The sequence below is a fragment of the Apteryx mantelli genome, chromosome 2 (assembly GCF_036417845.1).
Source record: "Apteryx mantelli isolate bAptMan1 chromosome 2, bAptMan1.hap1, whole genome shotgun sequence".
Taxonomy (NCBI): Eukaryota; Metazoa; Chordata; class Aves; order Apterygiformes; family Apterygidae; genus Apteryx; species Apteryx mantelli.
Window position 1 is genome coordinate 93589873 of NC_089979.1, and position 24049 is coordinate 93613921.

General features: G+C 38.1%; 1 protein-coding gene across 7 annotated transcripts in view; it reads left to right on the plus strand.

The window, feature by feature from the left end:
• COL15A1 (collagen type XV alpha 1 chain) overlaps positions 1 to 24049 on the plus strand; it is a 180355-nt gene that overhangs the window by 59834 nt on the left and 96472 nt on the right. For 6 of the 7 annotated variants that reach the window (XM_067291066.1, XM_067291064.1, XM_067291065.1 and 3 more), the window contains exons 4-9: positions 1404 to 1478; positions 1930 to 2025; positions 14749 to 14877; positions 15445 to 15471; positions 18000 to 18062; positions 22306 to 22383. In XM_067291066.1, the coding sequence (XP_067147167.1) occupies positions 1404 to 1478; positions 1930 to 2025; positions 14749 to 14877; positions 15445 to 15471; positions 18000 to 18062; positions 22306 to 22383 (468 nt within the window). The remainder of the gene's footprint in view (positions 1 to 1403; positions 1479 to 1929; positions 2026 to 14748; positions 14878 to 15444; positions 15472 to 17999; positions 18063 to 22305; positions 22384 to 24049) is intronic. The other variant, XM_067291068.1, reaches the window with a different exon arrangement.

A 24049-nucleotide genomic window follows, 5' to 3' on the forward strand; every position in this document is an offset into this window, starting at 1 on the left:
GAGCAAGTCATTTGATACTAGGCCTCTTCCCTGAAAGAAAACTTTTATCAAACAGTCAAGGTAACAGTCACCAATTTGACAGCATATGTGACTAACAGTCACAAAAACCTGATGACATGAGAAGCTAGATGAGTTGCAAAAAACTATTTAGAAGAGCTCTTTAGGGTACACTGCAAAAAAAAGGTGAGTTACGTGATAGGATGAGGGCTAGGCTGTGAGTTGCAGTGTTATATAGTTAGGCTTGAAATTTAACATAAGTAAAACAAATTATCTGAGCTTGATAAGGTCTGATATGCAATCCTTCAAATAGCAGGAGCACAGAAATGAATTGGCTATTTGCTGTGAGGTTTTTATGATATAATTTCAATCATTGATTCTTAAAGTAATGCATATTTACATGCCTAAATAAGTGATAAGTGATACTAAGAAGTGAAGGATGGAAAGTCCTTATTTTTAGAAACCCCATACTCCATAAACTCCAGTTTACTAACACCTGAGGGCTATGTTTCATATCACTATAATCTTTTTTACATGTTCATTTAATGCTTGCACAATTCATTGTACACACAGTTTACATATCTCATAAATTCTTTTTTTGAAGAAAAAAATAGAGTATTCATGGCATTGCATAATACAAAGCTAAATTCAAGTTTAAACTCCTAACACATTTTCCATTCCTTGTAAAAAATCAGCAACCATATATTTTTGAGAGAGAATTTTCCATGCTTACCTTCAGGCTGAATGAACCTTGGATATGAACATTTTGAGCAAATGTGTCACTTACTAGTAGTTCCCTCCCATCCTTTGTCTCCATTTTTAGGGGTTTTCATATGCCATCTTTGGAGTTATATTGCACTTCTTAACTAGAAGGACCAGACTGCTTTATAGACTCTAGGACAGAAACCAGCACTAGATCCTTCTGATGGGTCACTATGGATACAGAGGATGTAGCCAATCTCGTTAAGCAGACATTTCCCTTCCCATTCCCATTTCATCCTTTATCATCTGAGAGATTCACAGTACCAAAAGGAAGGATGGGATTGGCAAGCAGACAAAAGGAACGTAGTTATGCTTCCATTAAAAAATGCAGTGTGTCCCTAGGTGAGTTTCCTATACCTTAAATTCAATTTGTACACTCATACAAAAGTATTCTTGCTTCCGTACATCACTGGTGCTCATGAAACTCATTGTAGTATATGGCAGATTTGCCAGTTTCAAAGTTTTCTACATTTTGCAAAACCAAAACATAAAAACATATTTACATTATAAAAATGGGCTTATTGTTATAAAATTTCATGCTTCAGATAATTTCCGAAGCAAGTCAGACCAAAGTTGTTGGTTTTTTCTTCATACATGCTACTTAGAATATTACTTCCTTGACCTGCTTTTGTTGTTTCATGTAGGGCTCTATTCAACATCTGACAATCAAATCTGACCTAAGGGCTACTGAAGACCAATGTGAAGATGATGATCCTTATGTGAGTATTCTCACACACTTCTTTATCTGTTCTCAGTGCCTGTATACCAGAGATTTCAAAACCACTTGCCATAGGACATTTTCAGAAAGGCTAAATGTAGTATTTCTTCCTGAGAATATCCTGCAATACTTTATATGTGGGTGGAAATCTCTTTTTTTTTTTCCTTTGACTACACAGTCCCTAAAACTGTGATTTTCAAAGAGCATCTTTTTCTTTTGTCTATAACACCTTTGACTATATGAACTATGACATTCATTTTTCTAAAGAGTCATCTTCGTGAAATGCTTTAGTACTGAAATAAGTTAACATCATGATGAGACTGAGGTGTCACTGACTGAAGAAAAATGATAACTAAGTCCTATCTGCATTAAAGTAGCCAGTTCTTTGGAGAATATACTTTTTTTTTCTCTGGACTTCTATGAACTTGTTATCATAATTTGTTTTTGCATAGGCTTCAGGAGACATGAGCGGCAATGGCAGCATTCAAGAACATGAAGGTATTCCTGAGACACAAGAAGTGCTTGCACATTCTCATCTTCCCATAAGGGTAAATTTATTTGATTTATTCAGCCTTATCCTGGTTTAACAGTAATAACTTTTTAGACAGTGAAATCTGGATTCTGTCATTAGTTTTTCATATGGTAACTTCTGAAGGCACCTATGGGAACGTCATGCACCCATCCAAGGAAGAATTTGACTCCAGAAAATCCAGTTTAAGGCAAGATTGCACAGAGCAGTTCATTGGCATGGTGTTCTAGTGGTAATCCAAATGTGGAGAGTAACTCAGTGTCGTGCTTTTTTCCAGATGCTTGAAATCTCCAGGATTCTTATACTTCTACAACAGATGTGGCTAAAATAGTCTGCTGAAGACATTGCTTTTCTAAATAAATGGAGGGTAACAATATTAGAATGATTGACAGTTGTCAGCAGCCAGTGCTGTGGAAAGACTATAAGAACAGGGCAAGAATGCAAACATGATACTTCCCCAGAATATTCTTTAAGTCTGCAGTGATTTCCATCTCAGGAAAGGCCTGATACAGGAGTGTGTTGGTTTGTGTTTAGTGAACCTCAGCTGAGTTTTCCTCCTTGAATTTCTTGGTTTGTTTTTTCGACCCATGGGAATTTTAGCATCCCCATTGTCCTGCCACAGAGCTCTTTAGCTTAATTAATGACATACTTTGTGAAGGACTTGGGCCTTTTGCTTGCCCTCCTGAACCTGCTAATTGCAGCTTTAATTTGGTGGTTCCTCTACTAGAAGACAAAGTGAACAGTTGTTCCTTACTCACTATAACATTTATGATTTTAGAGATTTCAATCATATTTTGTCCCCTTTCCCTTTTTGTGCCAGGTTGAAATGTCCCTGTCTATTCAGTTATTCCTCATAACGAAGCTTCACATGTAGGCTGTATCAAGTATGTCTCTCTTATTCTCACTGATTCCTTTAGAGAAAAGTAGGATGGTTCATGAAAAATGGCTTCTTTTTACAGAAAAACATACTGACATTTCCCCAATATAGCACATACCTCAGCTATTTCATTGTTGAGTTCCTTTACAACTACTGGGCGAATACCATCTGGTCATGATGATTTGTTGCCATTCATTTAGTTTGTTTCCTAACCTGTTCTTACAAAGACTACAGTTTTAGAAATATCCTCAGCTGAGTCTCCCATGAATATCCTTTTGCAGGGCATTCCTTTAGCTCTTCCATCATCAACATGAATGCAAAATTTCATTTATTTTTTCTGCTATGGTTTAATCTTCTCTGAGCACTCCTTTTACAGCTTGATTGTTTGTTGACTTGGCTTCCTTCTCCTGATGTATTTGAGAAGATATTTATTATTTATTTTTATGGCTTTCACAAATAGTTGCTTAAACTCTTTTTTTGGCCTGCCTTATTATCCTTGTCACAGAATCACAGAAACACAAAATAGTTGAGGTTGAAAGGGACCTCTGTCTTGTCCTGAGCAGCTGACCGCTGCTCAAAGCAGGGCCAGCTAGAGCAGGCTGCTCAGGGCCTTGTCAGGGCCAGTCAGGTTTTGAATATCTCCAAGGATGGAGACTCCACAACCTCTCTGGACAACCTGTTCCAATGTTCAATCAACCTCACAATAAAAAACTTTTTTCTGATGTTGAAGTAGAATTTTCTGTATTCCAGTTTGTGCCCATTGCCTCTTCCCTTTCACTGAATACCACTGAGAAAAGTTTGGTTCTTTGTGCTTTACTCCCTCCCACTGTGTTTTTATACACATTGATAAGATCACACAGAGCCTTCTCTTCTCAAGGCTAAACAGTCTCAGTTCTCTCAGCCCCTCTGCATAAGTCAGATGCTTCAATTCCTTAATGATCTTAGTGGCCCTTCACTGGACTTTCTCCACTGCGTCCATGTCTGTCTTGTACTGGGGAGCCCAGAACTGAACAGAAGAGAAGAATCATCTCCATCACCCTGCTGGTAACACTCTTAATGCAGCCCAGGATGCTGTCGGCCTTCTTTGCAGCAAGGACACATTGCTGGCTCATCCTCCAATTGTTGTTCACTGGGTTCCTTTTCTGTAAAGCTGCTTTCCAGCCAGTTGGCTCCCAACATATACTGGTACATGGGGTTATTCCTCCCCAGTGCAGGACTTGCATTTTCCTTTGCTGAACTTCAGGAGACTCTTGTCTGTCCATTTCTGCAGCTTATTGAGGCTCCTCTGAATGGAAGCACAACCATCTGGTGTATCAACCACTCGTATCATCTGTAAAATTTAGTTCTTTAGGCATCACTTTAAGTTTCCTTTTCCATTATTCTGTAATGCTTTGTTTAATTTATTTTAATTTCTCCACAAATTATTCTCCATTCTTACTTGTTTTAATATTGTGGGGGTTTTTTGTTCATATATTTTTAAGATTGTGAGGGAAACTCAACCAGGCTTTAAGTAGACAGATATTTTTCTCTGAAATTCTGCAGCAGTATGTTAATAAAGCAAATATGTATCTCTGGGAGTTTATCACGCTTAAGCAACAAGAAAGAAAGAAAGAAGACTCTCCATAGTTCTTTTTCATTTTACAAACACTCTTTTGTTAGTGGCTTGTCATTTTATTGGCATGTGTACAAACAATGAATAATCTGTGTGCGGTCCTAATTACCATTACAGTGACTCTTTGTATGAGCTAAACACACCATGGTTTATCTTGCATAGGTTTCTGAGCCAAATAATCATAAGCCGGGAAGGTTGATAAATGATCATTTTCTTCAAAATGTAAGAACTTCAAGTGAAAATATTTCCTTGGATGGCACAGCTATTGTTTCTAAAATATCTGAGGACTTCAAAAAGCCATACTAGTGTGTCAATAAATATGTAGGCTTTATGTTTCTTTTAGCAACATGTTTAATGCTTATGCCAAATATGAAATGTCTAAATGACAATGACTCGTAGGATTTGTATGCCTTCCACTGTAACTATCCATGGTGATTTAATGGCCCTATTCTTTAGAAATATTAAACAAGAGACAGAGAAATGAATGACAACTTAATAATCAATACAGTCATTTACAGATGTTTCTGAGAAAGTTTATATTCACATTCTACTCTGAAAAACTGCTGAACAAACTCTCTAAATCAGCACTTCAAAGCAAACTGTGTTGCTGAGCTGGAATGAAACCAGTCAAAGGTCATACTTGAAAATATAACTTCTGAATAAAGAAGCTTGTCAATGTGAATGGTGTATATTCTGATTTGTATAATTCTGTTAAACTGTGAGGTAGGAATGGTTAGAATTCTTTGGCTTATTTCAGAATATTTCCATTTCATGGACCTTACATAACTTTTATCTCAGTGAATCAGCAAAAAAGACTTTATTTATCACTTGTAGAAGACATGTTTCTTCATGAAGACCTTTTTTTGTGGATTCTCTGCTAACTGGTTATTCAGCCAAAAACTGTCCTTGGCAGGCTTCATTTATAGGGATCTTCAGAAAAAAAATAGCTTGTACCACTCTGGATGTTGGAAAGGCACTAAAAGGCAGTGCCAGAAAAGGAAAGTAAGGAAACAACTGTTTTCATTATTAGTTCATTAGTCTTCAAGGACATTTCATGTTGGAATACTGGGCTCACAGGCTTTCTTCACACAGGACCAATACTATCCACTTTGTTTCTTTAAGCTTACATCTTTATGAACTAATAATCATAGAATAAGATCATAGGATCACAGGATAATTCAGTTTGGAAGGCACCTCAGGAGGTTATCTAGTCAAACTTCCTGCTCTCCCAGAAGCCTTCTCTTCTCCAAACTGAACAAGATCCTGAAGAAACAGGATCCAGACTGAACTATGGCGTGTTTCTTTCTATTATCATTTCAAATAAAGTGACTAAGAGCCTAGTGCTTGCTGCATCCAGATTAGAGCTCTCTTCTGTTACAGAGGGCTTTCTGTGAATTTTGAACCTTACTTGAGGGGGCAGAATCCTCAGCATCTAACTCAGGGTATGTCTGGATCCTAAGAGTTGATAAAGAACTCTAGACTACGAGGAGATGAACTAGGTGACCCAGAATTTATTTTCCTTATCACCAGAGGCCAAAAAATCTGCTAGAGAGGAAGCAGTATCTGTGAATTTTCTGGAGTAAAGTTTTGGGATGAGCCAAACAGCAGGAGAGGACTTTGAGTCTAGTTTTATGTACAGAGGCAAGAATAACCTTTGTATAACTCTGCTTTTATGTAGTTCTTCTGGGTTCAGTCCCCTTGCAGGAGCTAGATTGCAACTGGTTGTCCCCTCTGTAGTGTCCTCCTACTCATTAAGATGTACAGATGGGAAAGCAAAAGTGCTTAGTGCTTCTCAGAGCTTTACTGACTCCAGACCAGATGCACATAAACACATTAGCTTGGCAAGGAAGAGTGCCATGGAATTTATGCAGTCCACATGCAGTGAGAAGGTTTAATTTTCTATAGGTCAGGAAATGGCACTGAAATGCATATCTGTAATCTCCTACGCCATTCCCCCATTTCCCTTGTGCACAAGGAGTGCCTGTAAAGAAAGCGAGGATTCACACTCCATCCTTCTTTTACTCAGCACACCCTTCCAACAGCATTTGCTGAGGTTTATCACTAATCTTTCTGTATGGTTATTAGCTGCCACTTCTTTTTTCCACTGATATGTCTTCATGTCTAAATTGACTTGAATTATTTGAATAGATTTCATGTTTCCTTTCAATTGGTTCACTACAATCCATACAATCCATATGTACTTTTCTCATTATCCTAACTCTAATAATTCCATCAGGCAGGCAATCATTATTACCAGGCACATATTCTTATGGGTGTAGTGTGAGTTTTTTGCTTTTTCTACTATTTTTAAGGTGTTTTACAAAGTAAATATATCTATTTTTCTCATTGTTTTCTAGTGCAGAAAGTTAGATTTGTTGATGATAATTATTAATATTATATTTCTTTTCCTATTATATAGCTTCATTTTTACTTCTCAAAAGGAAGAGTTTAAATCTTTGTCCTCCTGTTGCTTTATTTATCTTCCCAGTGTGGTAAAAACAACAGAGTGCTTTATAGACTGTATAACTGAGCACATTCTGAATTCTATGAATTATTTTCTGGTGTTCGTTTGAAGTATTGGTTATATTGCATCAGAAGAGGGAAGTCATTAAACATTGTATTTAAAGGGAAAAGTCTGTCCTTTCTCAAAGAAGTGAGACGCAGTCTTATTAAAGTCTTTTTAGACGCAGACCCCCTGTAATACATGACACAATACTGCAAGTTTACTGTAATTCAGACAAACTGGCTGCATAAAAAGCATATTCCTACACAAAATGTCAGGAGCAAGGTATGTAGTTTTAAGGGAACTAAGAGAAGAGGAAACATTCTTTTGTTTCTTTCTCAGAAGGAGTAAATAAACATGCACTCCAGTGAAATTACTTTTGTCTGCTGCAGTTGGAATCAGATCTGGCCCACAGTGGAAAAGATTTCTACTGCTCAGGAAGCTGGATGACAGACTTTTCCTCTCACCATTATTGATTCCTTTATTCAGCATACCACTGGTTCATTTAGAAGCATATGATAATCTTCATTGATTTGAGTGGAACCAAGGCATATGTGTGCCTACTGTCTAGAATTATCTATCCTCAAATTTCCCCTTCAAAGAGACCTAAAGCATATTTTCAATATATTTCTTAATAACAACAGGTACTTGACACTCTTCCTCAATTATAAGGATACAAAACCAGTGGGATAAAGTTATGCCAATGTTACCTTTCTTCCTTTTGCTGATATGTGTAGCCTACTATTTTAAAAAGTCCTGTTATGCCATTTTGCACTTCTTATCCTGGTTCAAGACTGGGATGCTTGGCCCATTAAATCTGCTCCAGGTTACCATGGCATCACAAATCACATCTAAATCTGAAGTAATTGGCAAGTGGAGGTCTGCATGAGGTAATTACCTCACTGCACAAAACCAGCACCTCTCCAGGCCTCTAGCAGTAGGAAGTAGGCTCGTTACCTTCCTGCACATGGCTGATAACAGGTTTTTGCAATGGCCTCCCTAGGCAACATGCAGCCCACATGAGGAAGGGTGGATGCTAGCCAGCTCCAGGCTCTTAGACCTGCAGTGATACCTTTATGTTCCTTATGCTTTTCTCCCTCTCCATGGGTTTGCCATGTGTCTGGAGCAACTGAGTTTGAAAGCACTATGCTAGCTTTTCACAACAGCTTGCCTTTGACGTTTATGCGTATTTAATATTGACAGAGTATGGGACTCCATGTGACCAAATTAGTGTGACATCTGCTGCTAGGCAGAAACTAGATGTATATTGCTAATAAAGACAAAAAAAAGGAAATAGAAAGTGAAATAAGAGGAACTTAATTAAAAACTTGCAAATGCAAGAGTACATATATATATATATAGGACATTAGTAAATTTCAATTTTATTGCTAGAAGACAGCTAATGTTTCAAAGAGCAACATAAGAGCAACGACAGATACTTGCAAAGTGTTACGTTGGAGAGATCTGGCCTTCTGGTTTACTTCATAAATGTAGTATTTCTGATTACTATGCTTTGAGGAAGGTAAAAAGTCTGTTGATTCATGCTTTAAAACATGTGATAAACCTTTTCTCTAAATAGTTCTCTGGGATTTTACATTTTTTAGCCTGAAGATACTTCAGCTGAGCCAGTGGAAGCCCCCCCAACCATATTCTCTCATTTGGAAGAAAACGATTTCTCAGGACATCACATATCAGAAGAAACCATTGAACCAGCTAAAATTAAAGAACAAGGCACTGCCTCTTTTGGGGGGTGTGGGGGAGTCCTTTTATGTTCTCTAGGTCACGGTCTATAGTTTTCCTGTATATGAGAAGCCCCTGTAATATTCCTGGTGCTGCCAGGAATTGAAAACCCTATTATTTTTGGCATCCTAAGTGTTAGAAGAGAATTGGCATGTCAAACATTTGGTCTTTCAAACTAGTAGATTGTAATCTGTAATTTGTTAATAGCAACAAAGGTAAGTGGTGGAAACTATAGCCACCCTTCAGCTCAGCTCTTCCACCTGTCATTTTTTATTCAATAGAGATGTTTATCTCAGCCATTGTTATTTAACATGCAAAGGATAGGTTTATCCTTCCATAGTATGGAAGTTTTAATCATGGAACTGTGGTTTATATTTTAAAACAAGAAAAAAAGGATAAAACAAATAAATTTAAAAGTTCTCCTTTTTGGGAAGTTTTCTTACAGTAATAATGTCATAATAATGCAGACAAGTTTACCTGCCATGCTGCTGCAGTGATACTCTAAAGCACTCCAGAAATATGCGGGTGTTAGGCAAAGGGAAGGAAAGTAGAAAAATTCCTTTTCTTTCTGCTAAAATCAGTGGGAAGCATGGCATTTCTTAGGAAGTACCTCTGTAAATAGGCTACTGGCTCTAAAGCATTATGGCCCCTTTAAAAGGAATTTAACATGGGTATTTAATTTGAATATATGAATATATCACAGTAATGTTCTCTGCAAAGGATTTGAATCTGCCTACTACACATGGGATATTTTGCATACAAGTGTAGGCAACAAAGTGAAAAACTTAGGATATAGCCCATTGAGGAATCCCAGTCCTCCACTGGTAAGATGTTTTTTTTGCACTCTTAGAGAGATAAGACTAAACCTAGTTACCTTAATAAGGTCAAAGAGAGTGTACCTATTTAAGTTTCATATGTATTTCAAATAGTGCCTGCTGTACATATCTGTCATGTATAACATTATGTAGGTGAAATATAGGCAAACAATAGATAAGAGGCTGAGGCAAAGATGATGCAATACAGTCTCTTCATTTTGTCTGTCCTTAAAATAAGTATTTGTTTTGTAATTTTATTCTGTTTTCTTTTTTTTCTTTCCTTTTAAATCTTCAGAGTTATGAAATGACTGATATTAATCCCTGGAATGTTTCTCTCTCTGTATTTTGGTCAAAACTAAGTATTATCTTTCTTTTTTCATACTGCTCGCAGCATTATGCTCTGATAAATATATTTGAATGCATGTTATTTTATTCTGTCTCTCATTAATAAGGGATTTTTTGTTTAGATTCAGCTGTCACAGAAGCTGGACAAGGCAACAGTAAATCTACCTCTGTCACACAGGAAACCTTAAGAGAAAATGTTGACTCTGGTGTTACTGTTTTGCCAGGAGAGAGGAGAGAGAAGGTCTGTACAATGGGTTTATCATTTGCCTTCTCATTTTTTCCCAGGAACAGGAAAATGTATGAACTTTAAAGTGCTTTTCTGAGTTGGTGCCTTTATCTAGTCTAACCTAGCAGCATGCCAGCACAGAAGTTACTTCTTGCGTTCTTGAGATTTCCTCTCATGACATGAGATTGAAACACACACACGCTATGCAGAAGTTTGGATGTACAACCATTTCTGCCACTGAGATTGGCTTGAGATTTTTGAATGGCAAAACAAATTTGTTCTCTGAGTTTTCCACCACTTTTATTTTGCATTAAAGAATACAAGGAGGAAAGAAAATAACCAGCATAAGTTCTCATCACAAAAGCCCACACTTTTTCTTCCCTAAAGCCAGTCATCCTGATGTAACTCCTAGTAATTGCCTTACAGTCCTTAATGTCCTGCTTTGTTCTCAATATGCTATTCTTTAGCATATAAACAGATTTAAAATGGCATCTTCTCAAGTGTTCAACCTAGTGCTTCTGTATGAAACAGTAAGTGCTTTTTTGATTGCTTCTTTATCGTGTGAAAACAAACAGAAAAGTGATACCAATATGCACTGAACTCTGGAGGAATCCATGTCTAAAATGTGTATCACTGCGTTGTCTTTTGAATGCCCCCAACTAATCTGAAAATCTGTAGTTCATGCAGATGACCCCCTTATAACACCAGCCTTACCTGAAGGGCCATCCTTGTCAACTTCAGACCCCAAAACAAGAGGTTGATCCTACAGTCCCCGTCTGGGCAAGGCAATGATTGGGTGGGTGGCACAGGGAAATTGTCTGGGACTTCTAGTTATTTCTTTAAGAAGATGGTGTGTGCTAGCTCCTGATAGCTGCGTATCACAGAATCACAGAATCACTGAGGTTGGAAGGGACCTCTGGAGATCATCCAGTCCAACCCCCCTGCTCAGCAGGGTCACCTAGAGCACATTGCACAGGATTGCATCCAGGCGCGTTTTGAATATCTCCAGAGAAGGAGACTCCACCACCTCTCTGGGCAACCTGGTCCAGTGCTCTGTCACCCTCACAGTGAAAAAGTTTTTCCTCATGTTAAGATGGAAGTGTCTGTGTTTCAGTTTGTGCCCATTGCCTCGCGTCCTGTCGCTCAGCACCACTGAAAAGAGTCTGGTCCCATCCTCTCGACACCCTCCCTTCAGATACTTGTACACGTTGATAAGATCTCCTCTCAGCCTTCTCTTCTCCAAGCTAAACAGGCCAAGCTCTCTCAGCCTTCCCTCATAAGAGAGATGCTCCAGTCCCCTAATCATCTTTGTGGCCCTTCGCTGGACTTGCTCCAGTAGTGCCACATCCCTCTTGTACTGGGGAGCCCAGAACTGGACACAGTACTCCAGATGTGGCCTCACCAGGGCTGAGTAGAGGGGGAGAATCACCTCCCTCGACCTGCTGGCAACACTCTTCCTGATGCACCCCAGGATACCATTGGCCTTGTTGGCCACAAGGGCACATTGCTGCCTCATGCTTAACTTGGTGTCCACCAGCACTCCCAGGTCCTTCTCGGCAGAGCTGCTTTCCAGCAGGTCAACCCCCAACCTGTACTGGTGACTGGTATGTTAATACCTGGAGATGAAAAATTCATAGAAAGTAACTGTCAGCTTTCCTGACAGTCAAAGTAAAACAATAGTTTGACTAACAAAATATTAATACTGTACAATCTTTTCACCCCAGTAGGCTTTATAAAGGACCAAATGTGAAGCAAGTCAGTAGAGTCCTTTGGGATCCTTGTATTACTCATGTCCTGATCAGAGCAATCACATGAATGAATGCTGTTTACAGCTGTACCTAGCTTCTTCAGAGGCTGCCAGTACATTTTTTAAAAGTATTCTAGAAGAGGGGATATTGGGAAGGCTTTCAGCTGCCGGAGGTGCCTTGATCTAAGTGTCCAAGTAAAAATGTCTTTCAGGATCCCTCCTGAGAGAAAAAGAGATGCTATAAAGTGTGTGTGCCAGTATCAGTTGGGCTGGACATTATTGAACTGAAGAGACACTAACAAACATGTGCTGTAATTTAACTGGCAATTAAATTCTGTCAGGACCAGAAATAATTATGAATTCCATGCAAAATTGAGAATAATCACACTTTTTCAAAATTATTCTTTGTCAAACCAGATATAAAATCAGATTCTCCTTTTGGTTAGAATCCTTTGGGCCTGGCTCCTAGCAAGACATGGAAATTAAAAATAAATGCAAGGTTCAATACTGTCTCTACTCTGAGGTTCACATGGTGCTAAGAAAAATGGTAGCCTTTTTGAACTCCTAAATAGAGAGACTGCTCCAGCCTACATGACTGCTAGTACCGGAACCCCCAAATTGGGTTTTTCAAACCCCAGTATGGCCATGCCATATGTAACAAAGGTTCTGGTGTGATGCTGAGCTTTGAAAGATACTGTACTTATTGAACTTGTAAAGTAATATGTAACCTGATTTTCCTATGATTCTGCAAGTTAAAATTATATGCCCTTGGCCTGGAGCCCTGTAAGTTGGAAGGGGTACTTCAGGCTCAAGCTACTCAAATGCTTGCCAGACTTCTGTGTTGACATATTACAAAAGAATCATCTAGCATTAACCTTGTTGTTAGTCAACATTCCTGATCCCACATCCACTGCATTTTTTTCTGACCAGAAAATAAATAATGTCCTTTCTTTGTGAGTCTTACCCCCAAGGTCCGTTCTTCATATTGTTTGAAATGGCGGTAGGTTACCACTGGTTCTGTCTGCCAGAAAACATACAGCCTCACGAATGATAGAACTGTTACTCTAAAGTTATACATTATGTATTTTATTCCAATGTTTATTATTGCTTCTTATAGTATCTTCCACTGTTTCTGTGTTTATTGTGGCAAATTATAACAAATGATGAAACATTAGATTAAGAATAGGAGCTGAGATACAAGAGGCTTTAGTATTTTCTGAAGGACTTCCTCTAATATTTTCATGTCAGTATTACATTTCTTTAAAGTAGCAGTTTTAATGCTAGGATGCAGTATTTTTCTCACAACCTATTGTTTCAGTTTGGAGCTATTTATCATATATAAAAATCCAGTCTTGATTTAAGTAGTGTGACACAAAGAGTTTCTTAAATCTGTTGTGACAGGTAGTTTTGCCAGACGTAGTCGTCTGTACAAGTTGTTCTAGAACTTATTCCAATTTCTTCATCCTTTTCATTACATAGACACTCAAGATGGCTGTACAACATGCTAATGAACAATCTTCTATAAAATTCAAAAAAACCCTGTTTACTGTGATAAAAACTTGCCTCTGTGAGTGCATAGCAGAAGTGGCCCCATCTCCTGGAGTACCAGTTGTACCAGTTCTTCACTCTAACAGTTACACAACTTGTAATCCAATTAATATGGGCCACAGTGATTTGGCACAGCATTTTTTCTGCATTATGTAGAACTCAAAGGCCCCTAAGCAAAAGTCACTAAAGTCAAATCAATAGCGTTGCTCTTATCAACCACATATAACAAAGAAAATTCTGACTTGTTTGTCAGACAAAACCAGTTTTCTAACAAAAATTTGTTGATTTAGCATTCATTGTGTGTTCATTCTTCGGTTTTGTACTGATGACATCCTATATCAACCATCCTGCGATCTCACCCAAGTTATGATCTTACCCACAACTTAGTTAATTAGGTTCTCACCTAACCTTTTTCCTTTTTTATCTCTGGTCTTTGGGAATTTTCCTGGTAACAAAACTCAGCACTGGTGATTCACAAAACTCTTTAAAAAATCAGTTAACAACTTATTTGCTGAAAGCTGTCATCCTGCTAGCTTTAAAGTGTTTGAATAATTACTATATTACATCCCTCCTAGTTACATTAGCTACTGATGGAACAGAGATTATCTCATTGCTGTCAAAAAAGTGAATAAATCCTGGCGCTTTTTTCAAAGTACAGAACAAAAATTGATCAAATGTTATGTCTGTTCACCATTGGAAGAGTTTAGTTTGTTTCTGTGAGATTATTCCTTTTATAGTTCTTACTCTTTGCTGGCCAAATATTGATAAGGGATGCTTAGCAATTTTTTGCTCTTGCTTATTGCCCGTTTTTACTCTTTGCTATCAGTTTTCTCATTTTATCTTCTGTCACTTTCCCTTTTAGCCAAATTGGATATGTAACCCTCTCTTTTAACCAAGTTGGATATGTAACCTTCTTTTGCTAGAGTTGTAGCTCTTAGGGGAATCTGATAAAGCATTCTTAAACATCTCTTTTAATCTTCACAGTTTTCTCCCATACAGACTGAGTTTGAGAAATTATTCTTATTCAGATGTAGTTATATCCATTATTGATTGACACTGCATTCTATTTGTACAAATATGAAATTAGATTGTACTCATTTGCATCTAGGTAACTATCTCTCTTTCTTTTCAGCTCGGTGAGCAATTTATTACTTGCCAGAAAGATCTCTAATACAGACTGCCTTTGTTGAATGCAATATATTGTTTGTATGGTGCCTAACAGGGTTGTGAATTTGCTAGAGAATAGGGGTTCCAGGAAAAAAAAAAGAAAAAAGAAAATGAAAAATAGGAAAAGTAATGTAATATATTTTCTATATTTTGCTTACTCAGGACCAGAAAGGTCAGAAAAGAGAGAATGGGCCCACAGGGCCTCCAGGAGGGCCAGGAGTAGAAGAGATGCAGAAAAAAGATCAAGGACCTCCTGGAGCTACAGGAAAACCTGGCCAAGATGGTCAGCCTGTGAGTATTGTCTGATGAGTCAACATTTCAAGTTCTCCAGCCCTTACCACTTGGACAAATAGAGGAACACAGAGTCATAAAATCATGTTATTGGAAGGGAACTCTAGATGTCTCCATTTCAACTTCCCATTCAAAGAAGGACTATCCTCAACACTAGATCAGGTTAGCCATGGTTTTGTCTAACCATTTTGTCCAGTTTTGTCTTGAAAATTTTCTTAAAACAGAAATTCCGCAAACCCTCTGGGCAACCTGTTGCATTGCTGTACCACCCTCCTAGTGGTCACGTTCAAACATGTTCAGAGCTCCCTACCCTTAGTGGCGTCTGGTTGTCCAGAATGTTTTATACTTCCTGTCCTTCTTGATCAAGAATACAAGATATATCCAATTAAACAGAGGTGCAAAACAGACCACATCACTGTAACATAATATTTGTTCCCAGTTCTACTCAATTTGTTCCCAATTTTCTCACAGCTTGATACATCAAGCTACAGTTAATTGCTTTTTTCTCCTGTTTCTTCTTTGTAATAATGTTTTGTTTACATTTCTAACAAAAATGTTTTATTTTAGGGCATTCCTGGCAAAAATGGGTTACCAGTAAGTACCTTTTATAAATATTTTGGTTAACTGAAGAAAAAAAAAACCAATATCTTTTATCAGAGACTCAGCTAAGTTTAAGCTTAAGCAGTCAAGCGCTTTCTCCAGGTGCTTTCTTGGAAGGTAGCACTGGTGCTGTAGTTAACAGAGCCCATCTGTTAACTCCCTCAGGCTGCCAAGTGAGGGGCACCCAGAATTATAAGAGAAATTTATGGTCTCCCATTTGCAAAGAAAATAAGAGGCATGACCTATCATAAGCAGCTCTACAATGAGTCCAGCACTGGCGGGGAAGGTGGGGGGTTTTTTGCAAAGAGAAACTGCAAAAAGAAGTCACACTCAGACTTCTTCCAGAGCAAAGAACTGCTTCATTGCCCCTCAATAAGGGCATACTCCCATGTTGCCTGATTCTAACATCAGCCGATATTAACTTTCCACATGATCCTCTCTCTCTCCTCAATTCTTGTGCAGAAACTACCCCATCTGTACATTCCCAATTACCTCTACCCATCTGATTCTTTGTTTCCATACTGGAAAAGCAACCTTTACTTACCTGCTGCTGTCACTTTTTGCATCTTTCCCCCTCCCTAAGACCTTCCCATCCAGAGGCTGTCATCATTAGCAGGTCTGCTCTTCCTTTTGCATACCTCCATGCACCACTGCTGCAAACTTCCTGTCCCTTCCTACTCCCTGCAAGTGAGCCTCAAATGAAACTAGTATGTTTTAAAATATTCAAAAAATAAATCAATGGTCAGGGGATTCATTATTAATTCAGCTCATGCATGAATGCTATCTGCACACACTGATGTACTCAGAGAAATTTAGCTGTTTTTACAAATACTTAGCCTAAACTCCGGGTATGTATCATCATTCAGTCTTAGGACAAGAGATTTACATTTTCTTTATTAAGAGAAGTCTGACTACATGCAAGCAGAACATTTTCAAACCAAACAATGAGAAAATGTCTTATAGAAAATTCTTCAAATGTACGAAGGTGTTCAGGCCAAAACAATTATTTTTTCTGCTAGGAAAATAAAGGAAGGAACAGTACTTCAAAGTAACCTGTGGGTATGTTTGTTTTGTCTCTATAGTTCTTTATAAAGCAAACAATGCTATTTCCTGTCATAGAAATTTTGTCATATCTTGTGAAATCAACTATTGTCCAGCATTTTTTATAGGTACTGTTTTGTTGATGAGCAGTTGAGGTCCAGTCTTGCATATACCTGTGCCACTTTACTATCAGATTGATGAGGCTTCACTGAACAATGAAATTAGCACACACTAGGTTTATACTTGGACATGTCTGAAATCACTACTTTGCTATAAACTTGATACCAGTAACTACCCAAGAAAAAAATAATAAGGGGAAAAAAAAGTTTCAAGTATTACAGATGCATTTTTATGCATAATAAGTTTGTATAGCCAATCTTTAAAATGAGCACAATAGTAAGATTTGAGCAGCGGAGTCCATAGTCAGAGCTGTCCTGATTCCCAAAATGCCATTGGATAAAATAAATCTGAGATTCACTTGTCTTCTGAGTCTTTTTCAGTGTTCTAATTCAATTCATAAATAGCACCACTTTATAATAGCACTGACTTTAAAGTTGGTAGCCGTTTTCTAGCCTGTGATCAAGACTGTCTAGGAAGAGTATATGCGTATTATGTATAGATAAGATGAACATATATAGAAAGGTTATTTGGGACTAATTTGACTACTGGAGCTTAGAACAGAAAATGGGACCGAATGTTACATAATACCAAGCATCCCATGTCAAGTGCATGTCCTCAGGAAGCATCCGACTCAGTAGGAACCAAATGTATTCAGGTAGGTCAGGGCAAGAAGAATTTCAGAAGAAGCTGGGAACACGCTAATTTCAGTAGCATGATTTGCTGCACTCGGGGCAGCAGTTTGCAGTAGTATGTTACCAGTATATCTTACTGTTCTCTTCTCTGTTGTCTATCATCACTCCAGTATGAAATTAAAAATAGAGTTCTTCCAAATGTCCATTTTCTCATAGTTTGAAAGTTATTAGGGAAGAGGCAGAATTCTAGCTTGAAATCTTCCTGCTGTTAGCAAATTTAGCAACTGTGGAATAAATGAGGACTTTCTTGCCTCTTAGATATATAAATGGCTAAGAGAGAATTTGAAAAGGGCTTTTCACAGAGAGTTGTCACTGTTTGTTCTAAGGGAATATAGTTTTCAAAATACTTGTCATCAGTGCTGGTGGTCCACCCAGTTGGCATCCTATCAAATCTAAACACAGCCTGCCAAGTGTTTCCATCCACATCCCCCAAGCAGGCTTCACTGCTGCTTCAATGTGGGAAGAGTAGATGTGGTCAGAAACACATTTTGTGCACTGCCAGCTGCTTAGAGCTGTAAGCTGCTGCTCTTACTTCCGTGTCTCCTCCCATTGCATCTAAGCAAGTGCTTAAAATCTAGCACCATTACATCCAGCATCTATTACTAAATGCGCGGTCTGTCTGACCTATGAAAAAGATGGTGTCTAATTTAAAAATATATTTTCTTTTAGGGAAAAAAAGGACTTCAGGGGTTGCCAGGGATGAAAGGAAAAGCAGGCCTAAAAGGAGAAAAGGTATGTGTCCTGTTAGTTTCCAATGATCAGTCAGATACCATTTATGCTTGGCCATGCCTTAATTTGGTACACTCAGAGGAAAAAAAAAAAATTCAATAAATAATAGGGTATCACAGGAAGAATTTAAACATCCTGCTGTTCACCCATGCATCTGCATAAAGGCCAGTTGTAACAGAACCATAAGGATATTTCAAGAAAATGGAAAACTTAGGCAGTAGAAAAAGCTGGGCTTTCAGAGAAGAGCTGTTAAATATATTTAACACTTAATAAAGAAAAGCCAATAGTTATGTATAATTGTGCAACTTACTTCACTGGCTAAGTGATTTAACAGCAGCCTTACACTCATACTAATCTCATGAAATGAACACAGTTGAAATATGAGGTAAAATGAAATCTGAGATAACAACTTGTATCTATTCCGAGCTAAGTGAGCTATAATAGGTTAATCTATCATTAAAGCATGCGTGCCACAAAAAACTGGCATTCAGCCAGTTAGCTCAAGGGCCAGATTAATCATTTGTTTCAACTGGTTACCAAAGCAATTCATAAATTCACAAAGCATAACCCTTATAAAGCTCATGTACTCAATTCAAAAGAGGCCAGAATCATTTAGAAGGTAAAATTCATCTCCAGTATATGACAGGTCATTGGGCTGCATGAAGAACTACTATAGCCTCTCTGACAGAGGCTTAATTTTCCCTATAGTATTTGTCAATCACACAGTGAAAGAGCAGAAAAAAATGGCCTAAATTTCATTTCACAGTTAGCTTCCCGAATTTATAGGAAATCTGCTTTGGTCACACTTGTAAACTTCAGTCATTTTCAGGACACTTGGTACCAACATTAATAATTCATGCTAGTATGCTCAGCATGAAGCCAGACCGCTTTTAGTTAGAACAAAACAAACATGAGTCAGTTTCAAGATAGGGATGTTTACATTTCTTCTACTTATGAGCAAAGGGCAAAAACAGCAGAAGTGTTGTTTTGCAATTGCTTCAGCTTCAACTATTGTTAGGCAACCATTACGTCCTCCAGAAACAAGTGCTACATCTACACTGACAAATAAAACCAGCCTAGGGACTGACTGGATTGCTGATACTGTTTTCTTGCTAGCATGCTCCCTGACAGCATTTTGGCCCATGTCAGCTAGACCTCTCCCAGACTATGCCTGGGCATGGTTCAGGGATACCATGGGTCAGTGACTGTTCCCAACATGCCGCAAGATGACACTGGGCATAGTTTGTCTCTGTCCATACTATGTGCTCCTCCAATGCTATCCCAGTAGGCTTTTTACTTTCCAACACTGATCATGTTGATGGGCAGCAGTGTGGTTCTCATGTTATTTCATGTTCACTGCACCAAAAGAACCTCACACAAAGTATTAGCTTTGAAAACATAGGGTTGAAAGGAAGTCTAGGGCCAAGTGTTACGTACTGTGAACAAAGCCAGTCTGTTCCAGCTGACCTCAGGACCAAAGAATGGTCCCTAGCCTTGTTTAGCAGAATAGACATAATTAAGGACAATATTTTGGCAGGAGAAGAGGCAGTTTATCCCTAGTGAGCTGACATAGATCTGGGAGCAAAAGATTCCTGTAGTCAATTCCTGATTATATATATGGCTACTTTAGTCAAGGCGTCTTAAACTTTATCTTCCATTTTTTAAACTGGACTAATACTTTCAAGGGATACTTCAAAGTGGTACTGTGAAAATAATTTAGTGAATGTGTGCAAAGCACTGTTTTACAAGTGTTAAAAATCCTAGTGATACGTTGAAAAACACTAAGGAACACTGACAGCTTCATCTGCTGAGCTTTTTCTTGGGTGTATTTTAGCTAGATCCGGTTCCTGCAGCAGAAAGTGGGAAGGAGAAGAAAACACTGCTCTGGTCCTCTTTTACATATGTGGGATAATTTTTTAATTTTAAGTTGTCCGGAAAATCATTTCATGATCCCAATCAGTGTGACTTCCTGAGGTCTGTTATGTTGGCAAGGTGAGCAAAAAATAAATAATTGATCTATACACAAAAAATATTCACACCAGCTATGTTCTCTGAAGACAGCCAGAATGTTTTCAGTATAATAATATTTATAATTTGAGGAATAGTAGCAGGATCCACCTGCCTATTTCTGGCTCTTCTCATTGAGGATGGAAAGCTGGGAATGAATATAGTGCCACATCCAGTGGAAGGTGGGGAGCTGGCTATCCTTGGTTGGTTGTCGTTTTTTTCACTGTAGTCTTTGTTCAGTGCAAGATACAGCCATGAGATGCTCCTTGGAAATGCATATAATTAGGGCTTTCTAGATATGACTGTGATCCCAATGTGAAAACTGGGAATTTTTTCTTCCTTATAATACATGCAAAGCAGGAGAAACTGCACAAAAACAAGCACAAAACCCTAACAGGAGCTAATGGAACGATCACTGAAGAAAGCAAAGGCTCTATTAAAGCAAATAAACATCACCTGTAAAAGAACATGCTGACAGACAGTGAAAATAACCCCAGATTAATTAAACACACTCCCTGTGAATATGACTGAAGTATCACTATAGGAACCATTTGACAAAGCCACAGGGAACAAAGAAATGAATGAATACATTTATCTAATGAATTCTCAAACACAAAGAGCCCTCTGACCAAGAGGCAGGTGAAATTCTGTGTTTCCTGCTTTGTGACTGAATATATTAATTTAGAGAATGGAATTAAAATGCTCATATGAGTGGAAAGAGATGTAATCCCAGATAACAGATTGGCAGGACTGAGGGTAAAGCATAGATCTCTAGAGGCTGGTAAACAGAGTCAGTAACTTTTCTGTGGCTTCCACCCCCTCAAGAAAGTTCAGTGTCAGCCAGGCTGGTTTCCCTCCTCCTGCTGCGAGCTGGGAGGCAAATCACCTCTTGCAGCTCTGCAGGCTCCAGATGGATAAGCAGAAATGCCTGCTGTGTACAAGCAGTGGTGGAGTGAAAGCTGAACTTCCAACTCCTGAAGGCTAAAGAAGCTCCAGTATACGAGCAAAGAGTTACTAGCTCCTCCCTTCTCTATAAACATACATCTGCCCTGAAACCAGGAATGCCATGTAAGCAGACTATCCAAAATTCACACTGAGAAACTCCTCACAGCTGTGAACCGGAGTTATTGAATGCCAAAGTCAAGAAATGTGAGACAGTTAGGGAGGGAGAGGTGGGCGCTATATCTACCTCTCTTGGCATTCCATCTGTCCGAGGTACCATGTAAAAAGCAAGTGGAATCTTTCACTTTTAGATGCATACACAGCATTAAAAAAATGAAATGAAATGAGGGCCAATCATTCAATGAAAACAACATGCACATCCAGCAAGCATGGCATTTTATATTATTCACATTGGTCCTCTAGGTATTTATGATATCATTGGCCTTGTGTTTTGGGGATGCAGAGACACATCCATCTTCCAAAAGGGTCTAAACACAAAGGCCAAGTCTGACTTAGTGAATTCTCCGGAAAAAAAGACATGGATCGTTGAGAATGAAAAGGTGCATTATAAAAGGCTTTCAACTTAGGACTCCAAATGTTGAGTCACAACCTCAGCTCTTGAGCTGAGTGAGGTAAAGTTGGAGTTGAGCAGAAATTTTGATACAATTCCTAAATATCTTAAGCAGAAGCACTTTGAACAGACCTCAAGGTGAGAGGTACTCTAAGCAATGCCAGAGAAGAAGAGACTGTAGTAATTATGAGAAAAAATGACAATCCTGAATCGGTACTTTTATTGTCTTGGCAGTAGATAAAGGTCAACACATAGAAAAATAATCATTAAATGTTGGTTTTGGAAAAAGTATGACAGGAGCAATAACATGAAGAAAGGTATCTATTAAATACCACTGTGTGACCACTCTTTCCATTTATTTATTTATTTATTTATTTTTGGCATATAATGTATGCTGAAAATGTGTGATACATAGTAAAATGTAGTTCTGGCAAGAAATATGTAATGTCTAATGCTTTTGATGCAGCCTGAATGCTTGTATATTCATTAGAGACGTTAGAAAGGAAAAAGTTCTTTCTTTGACAATGCAGAAGTCATTTTTCTTAGGAGCTTGTCTTAAAAACGAACAGCTTTAACTCTGTTCATAGCATCTAAGCAGACACTTTTGTTGCTTCTTGTGTCTACAGCTCCACAGAGATTGCAGCTAATTCTGAAAAACCCTGCTATGGAGGAACAATAAGCTGACATGATCAAACCCTTGCTGATTCATATTCATTCCTGTTTTAGGGTGATCCTGGTGAGGGATTTCCAGGACTCCCTGGACTACCAGGACCCCCAGGACCATTTGCTCCTTCTGGAGGATTTGTGAGTGTTAGGGGGTCTTTGTCAAAATTTTGGCTTGCCACAAAGGAAGATAAAGCTAAATAAGTTTTGACTGGGAAGGTAGCCTGCTTGCCACGGAGATCACCACATTCTCTAAAACATTCAGGCAGAAACATAAATAAATGTCTAGCTTAAGTGTGTGCATACTCTAATCTGCGTAGATACAAGTATTCACATTTTTAAAAGCAAGTATGTGTGCTTGCTCTCCTGTGCAAAAGCAAGAGTACATGGGAGAACAAGAGAAAAAAAATTCATCAAAAAGACATTATAAAACTGAATTATTCATTTCTTCCCCATTCTGAATATGAAAATGGTTTGACAGTCACTTAGGTTTTCTGTCATTAAATACTTCAACACATACCAATGTGATAAAAGTGTTCATATTTTGCATGCTCAATATTCCGAAAATGTAAAAGAAAATGTTTCAGATGCATCTCTCCTCTGTACATGGTCTTTTCCCACTGTTTCCACAAGGAGACGTATGTATGCAGCCAGAGAAAAAGCTTCATCTAGATTTTCAATTCAAGTTGCTGGAGCTGATTTTACAGATAGATATGGTTTCCACTGACACCAGTGGAAGTCCTGTGGTGGATTTTAAAATAAAACTATTTGTCACACTAAGTGTTCTGAGTATTTCACAACATAGTCTGTAGCATATTCCAGGGAACAAAACTGATGCTATACTGGGGTCTGCTGAATTATTTCTATCTGTTTCTATAGCACAAAATAGAGTAATATTGCTATGAAGAGCTGCTTAAATATACCTCCACTGATAGTGAATTCAAGAGACCAACGAGGCAGCTGCAGATCACCAGGACATGATGCTCCCGCCATACCTCTTTTCACACTCTATGGCCACTTCAGTAAATGCAGTGCTGAGCACCTGGTCCTGCACCACTTTTTTCTTTTTTTATTGTCTGTGATAGTAACCTTCAAAGCCTTTTATTCTGGGGTGAAGTGAAAGAAGTCTCAGTGCAACCAGGAAATGCATTGGTGACTCCTGAGCTTTTGAAACTACAGATGATTCAGATACTAGCTCTCTGTATACTTTGAGCTGTAGTTTATAAAGCATACACAGCTATGAAACTCATCAGGGATTTGCAATGGGAAGCATCTGTAATTAATTTCCTTTTGTATGAATTGACATTATTTCATTTTAAATGTGGTAGAATTCACACATGTAGAAAAGTAGTATTTCACCTGCCAAGAATTGTTTGTTGGACATCTTGGTTTATTCCTTTTAATTTTTAAATTATGAGTTCTATAACATTTTTATAGCGCTTTTAAGTTCTGCAATTTAAAAAATGGATAGCTGGATTTCATTTCACTTTCCTTTATATTACTCAGACCAATCATGGCAAATTTTCCATGAAAATGATTTTTTTTAGAGTCTTAAAAATACTTTTGCATCATCCATGCTGACTATACTTTACACTATATGTTCCATATGTTTCTGTATATGTTCCATCATACAGAAAGATGGCTTGAATCTAAGCTGAAGAAGTTTGAGTCCATGAAATTGCCTTATAGATGAGTACAGCCAGACTGTGATGCAAAACCAAAAAGTGTTTTTCTAATTAAGTATTTTAGAAAATGCTTTAGTATATTATTTTCCCTTTTTAAAATATCTCTTCAGATCTCAGCTGTA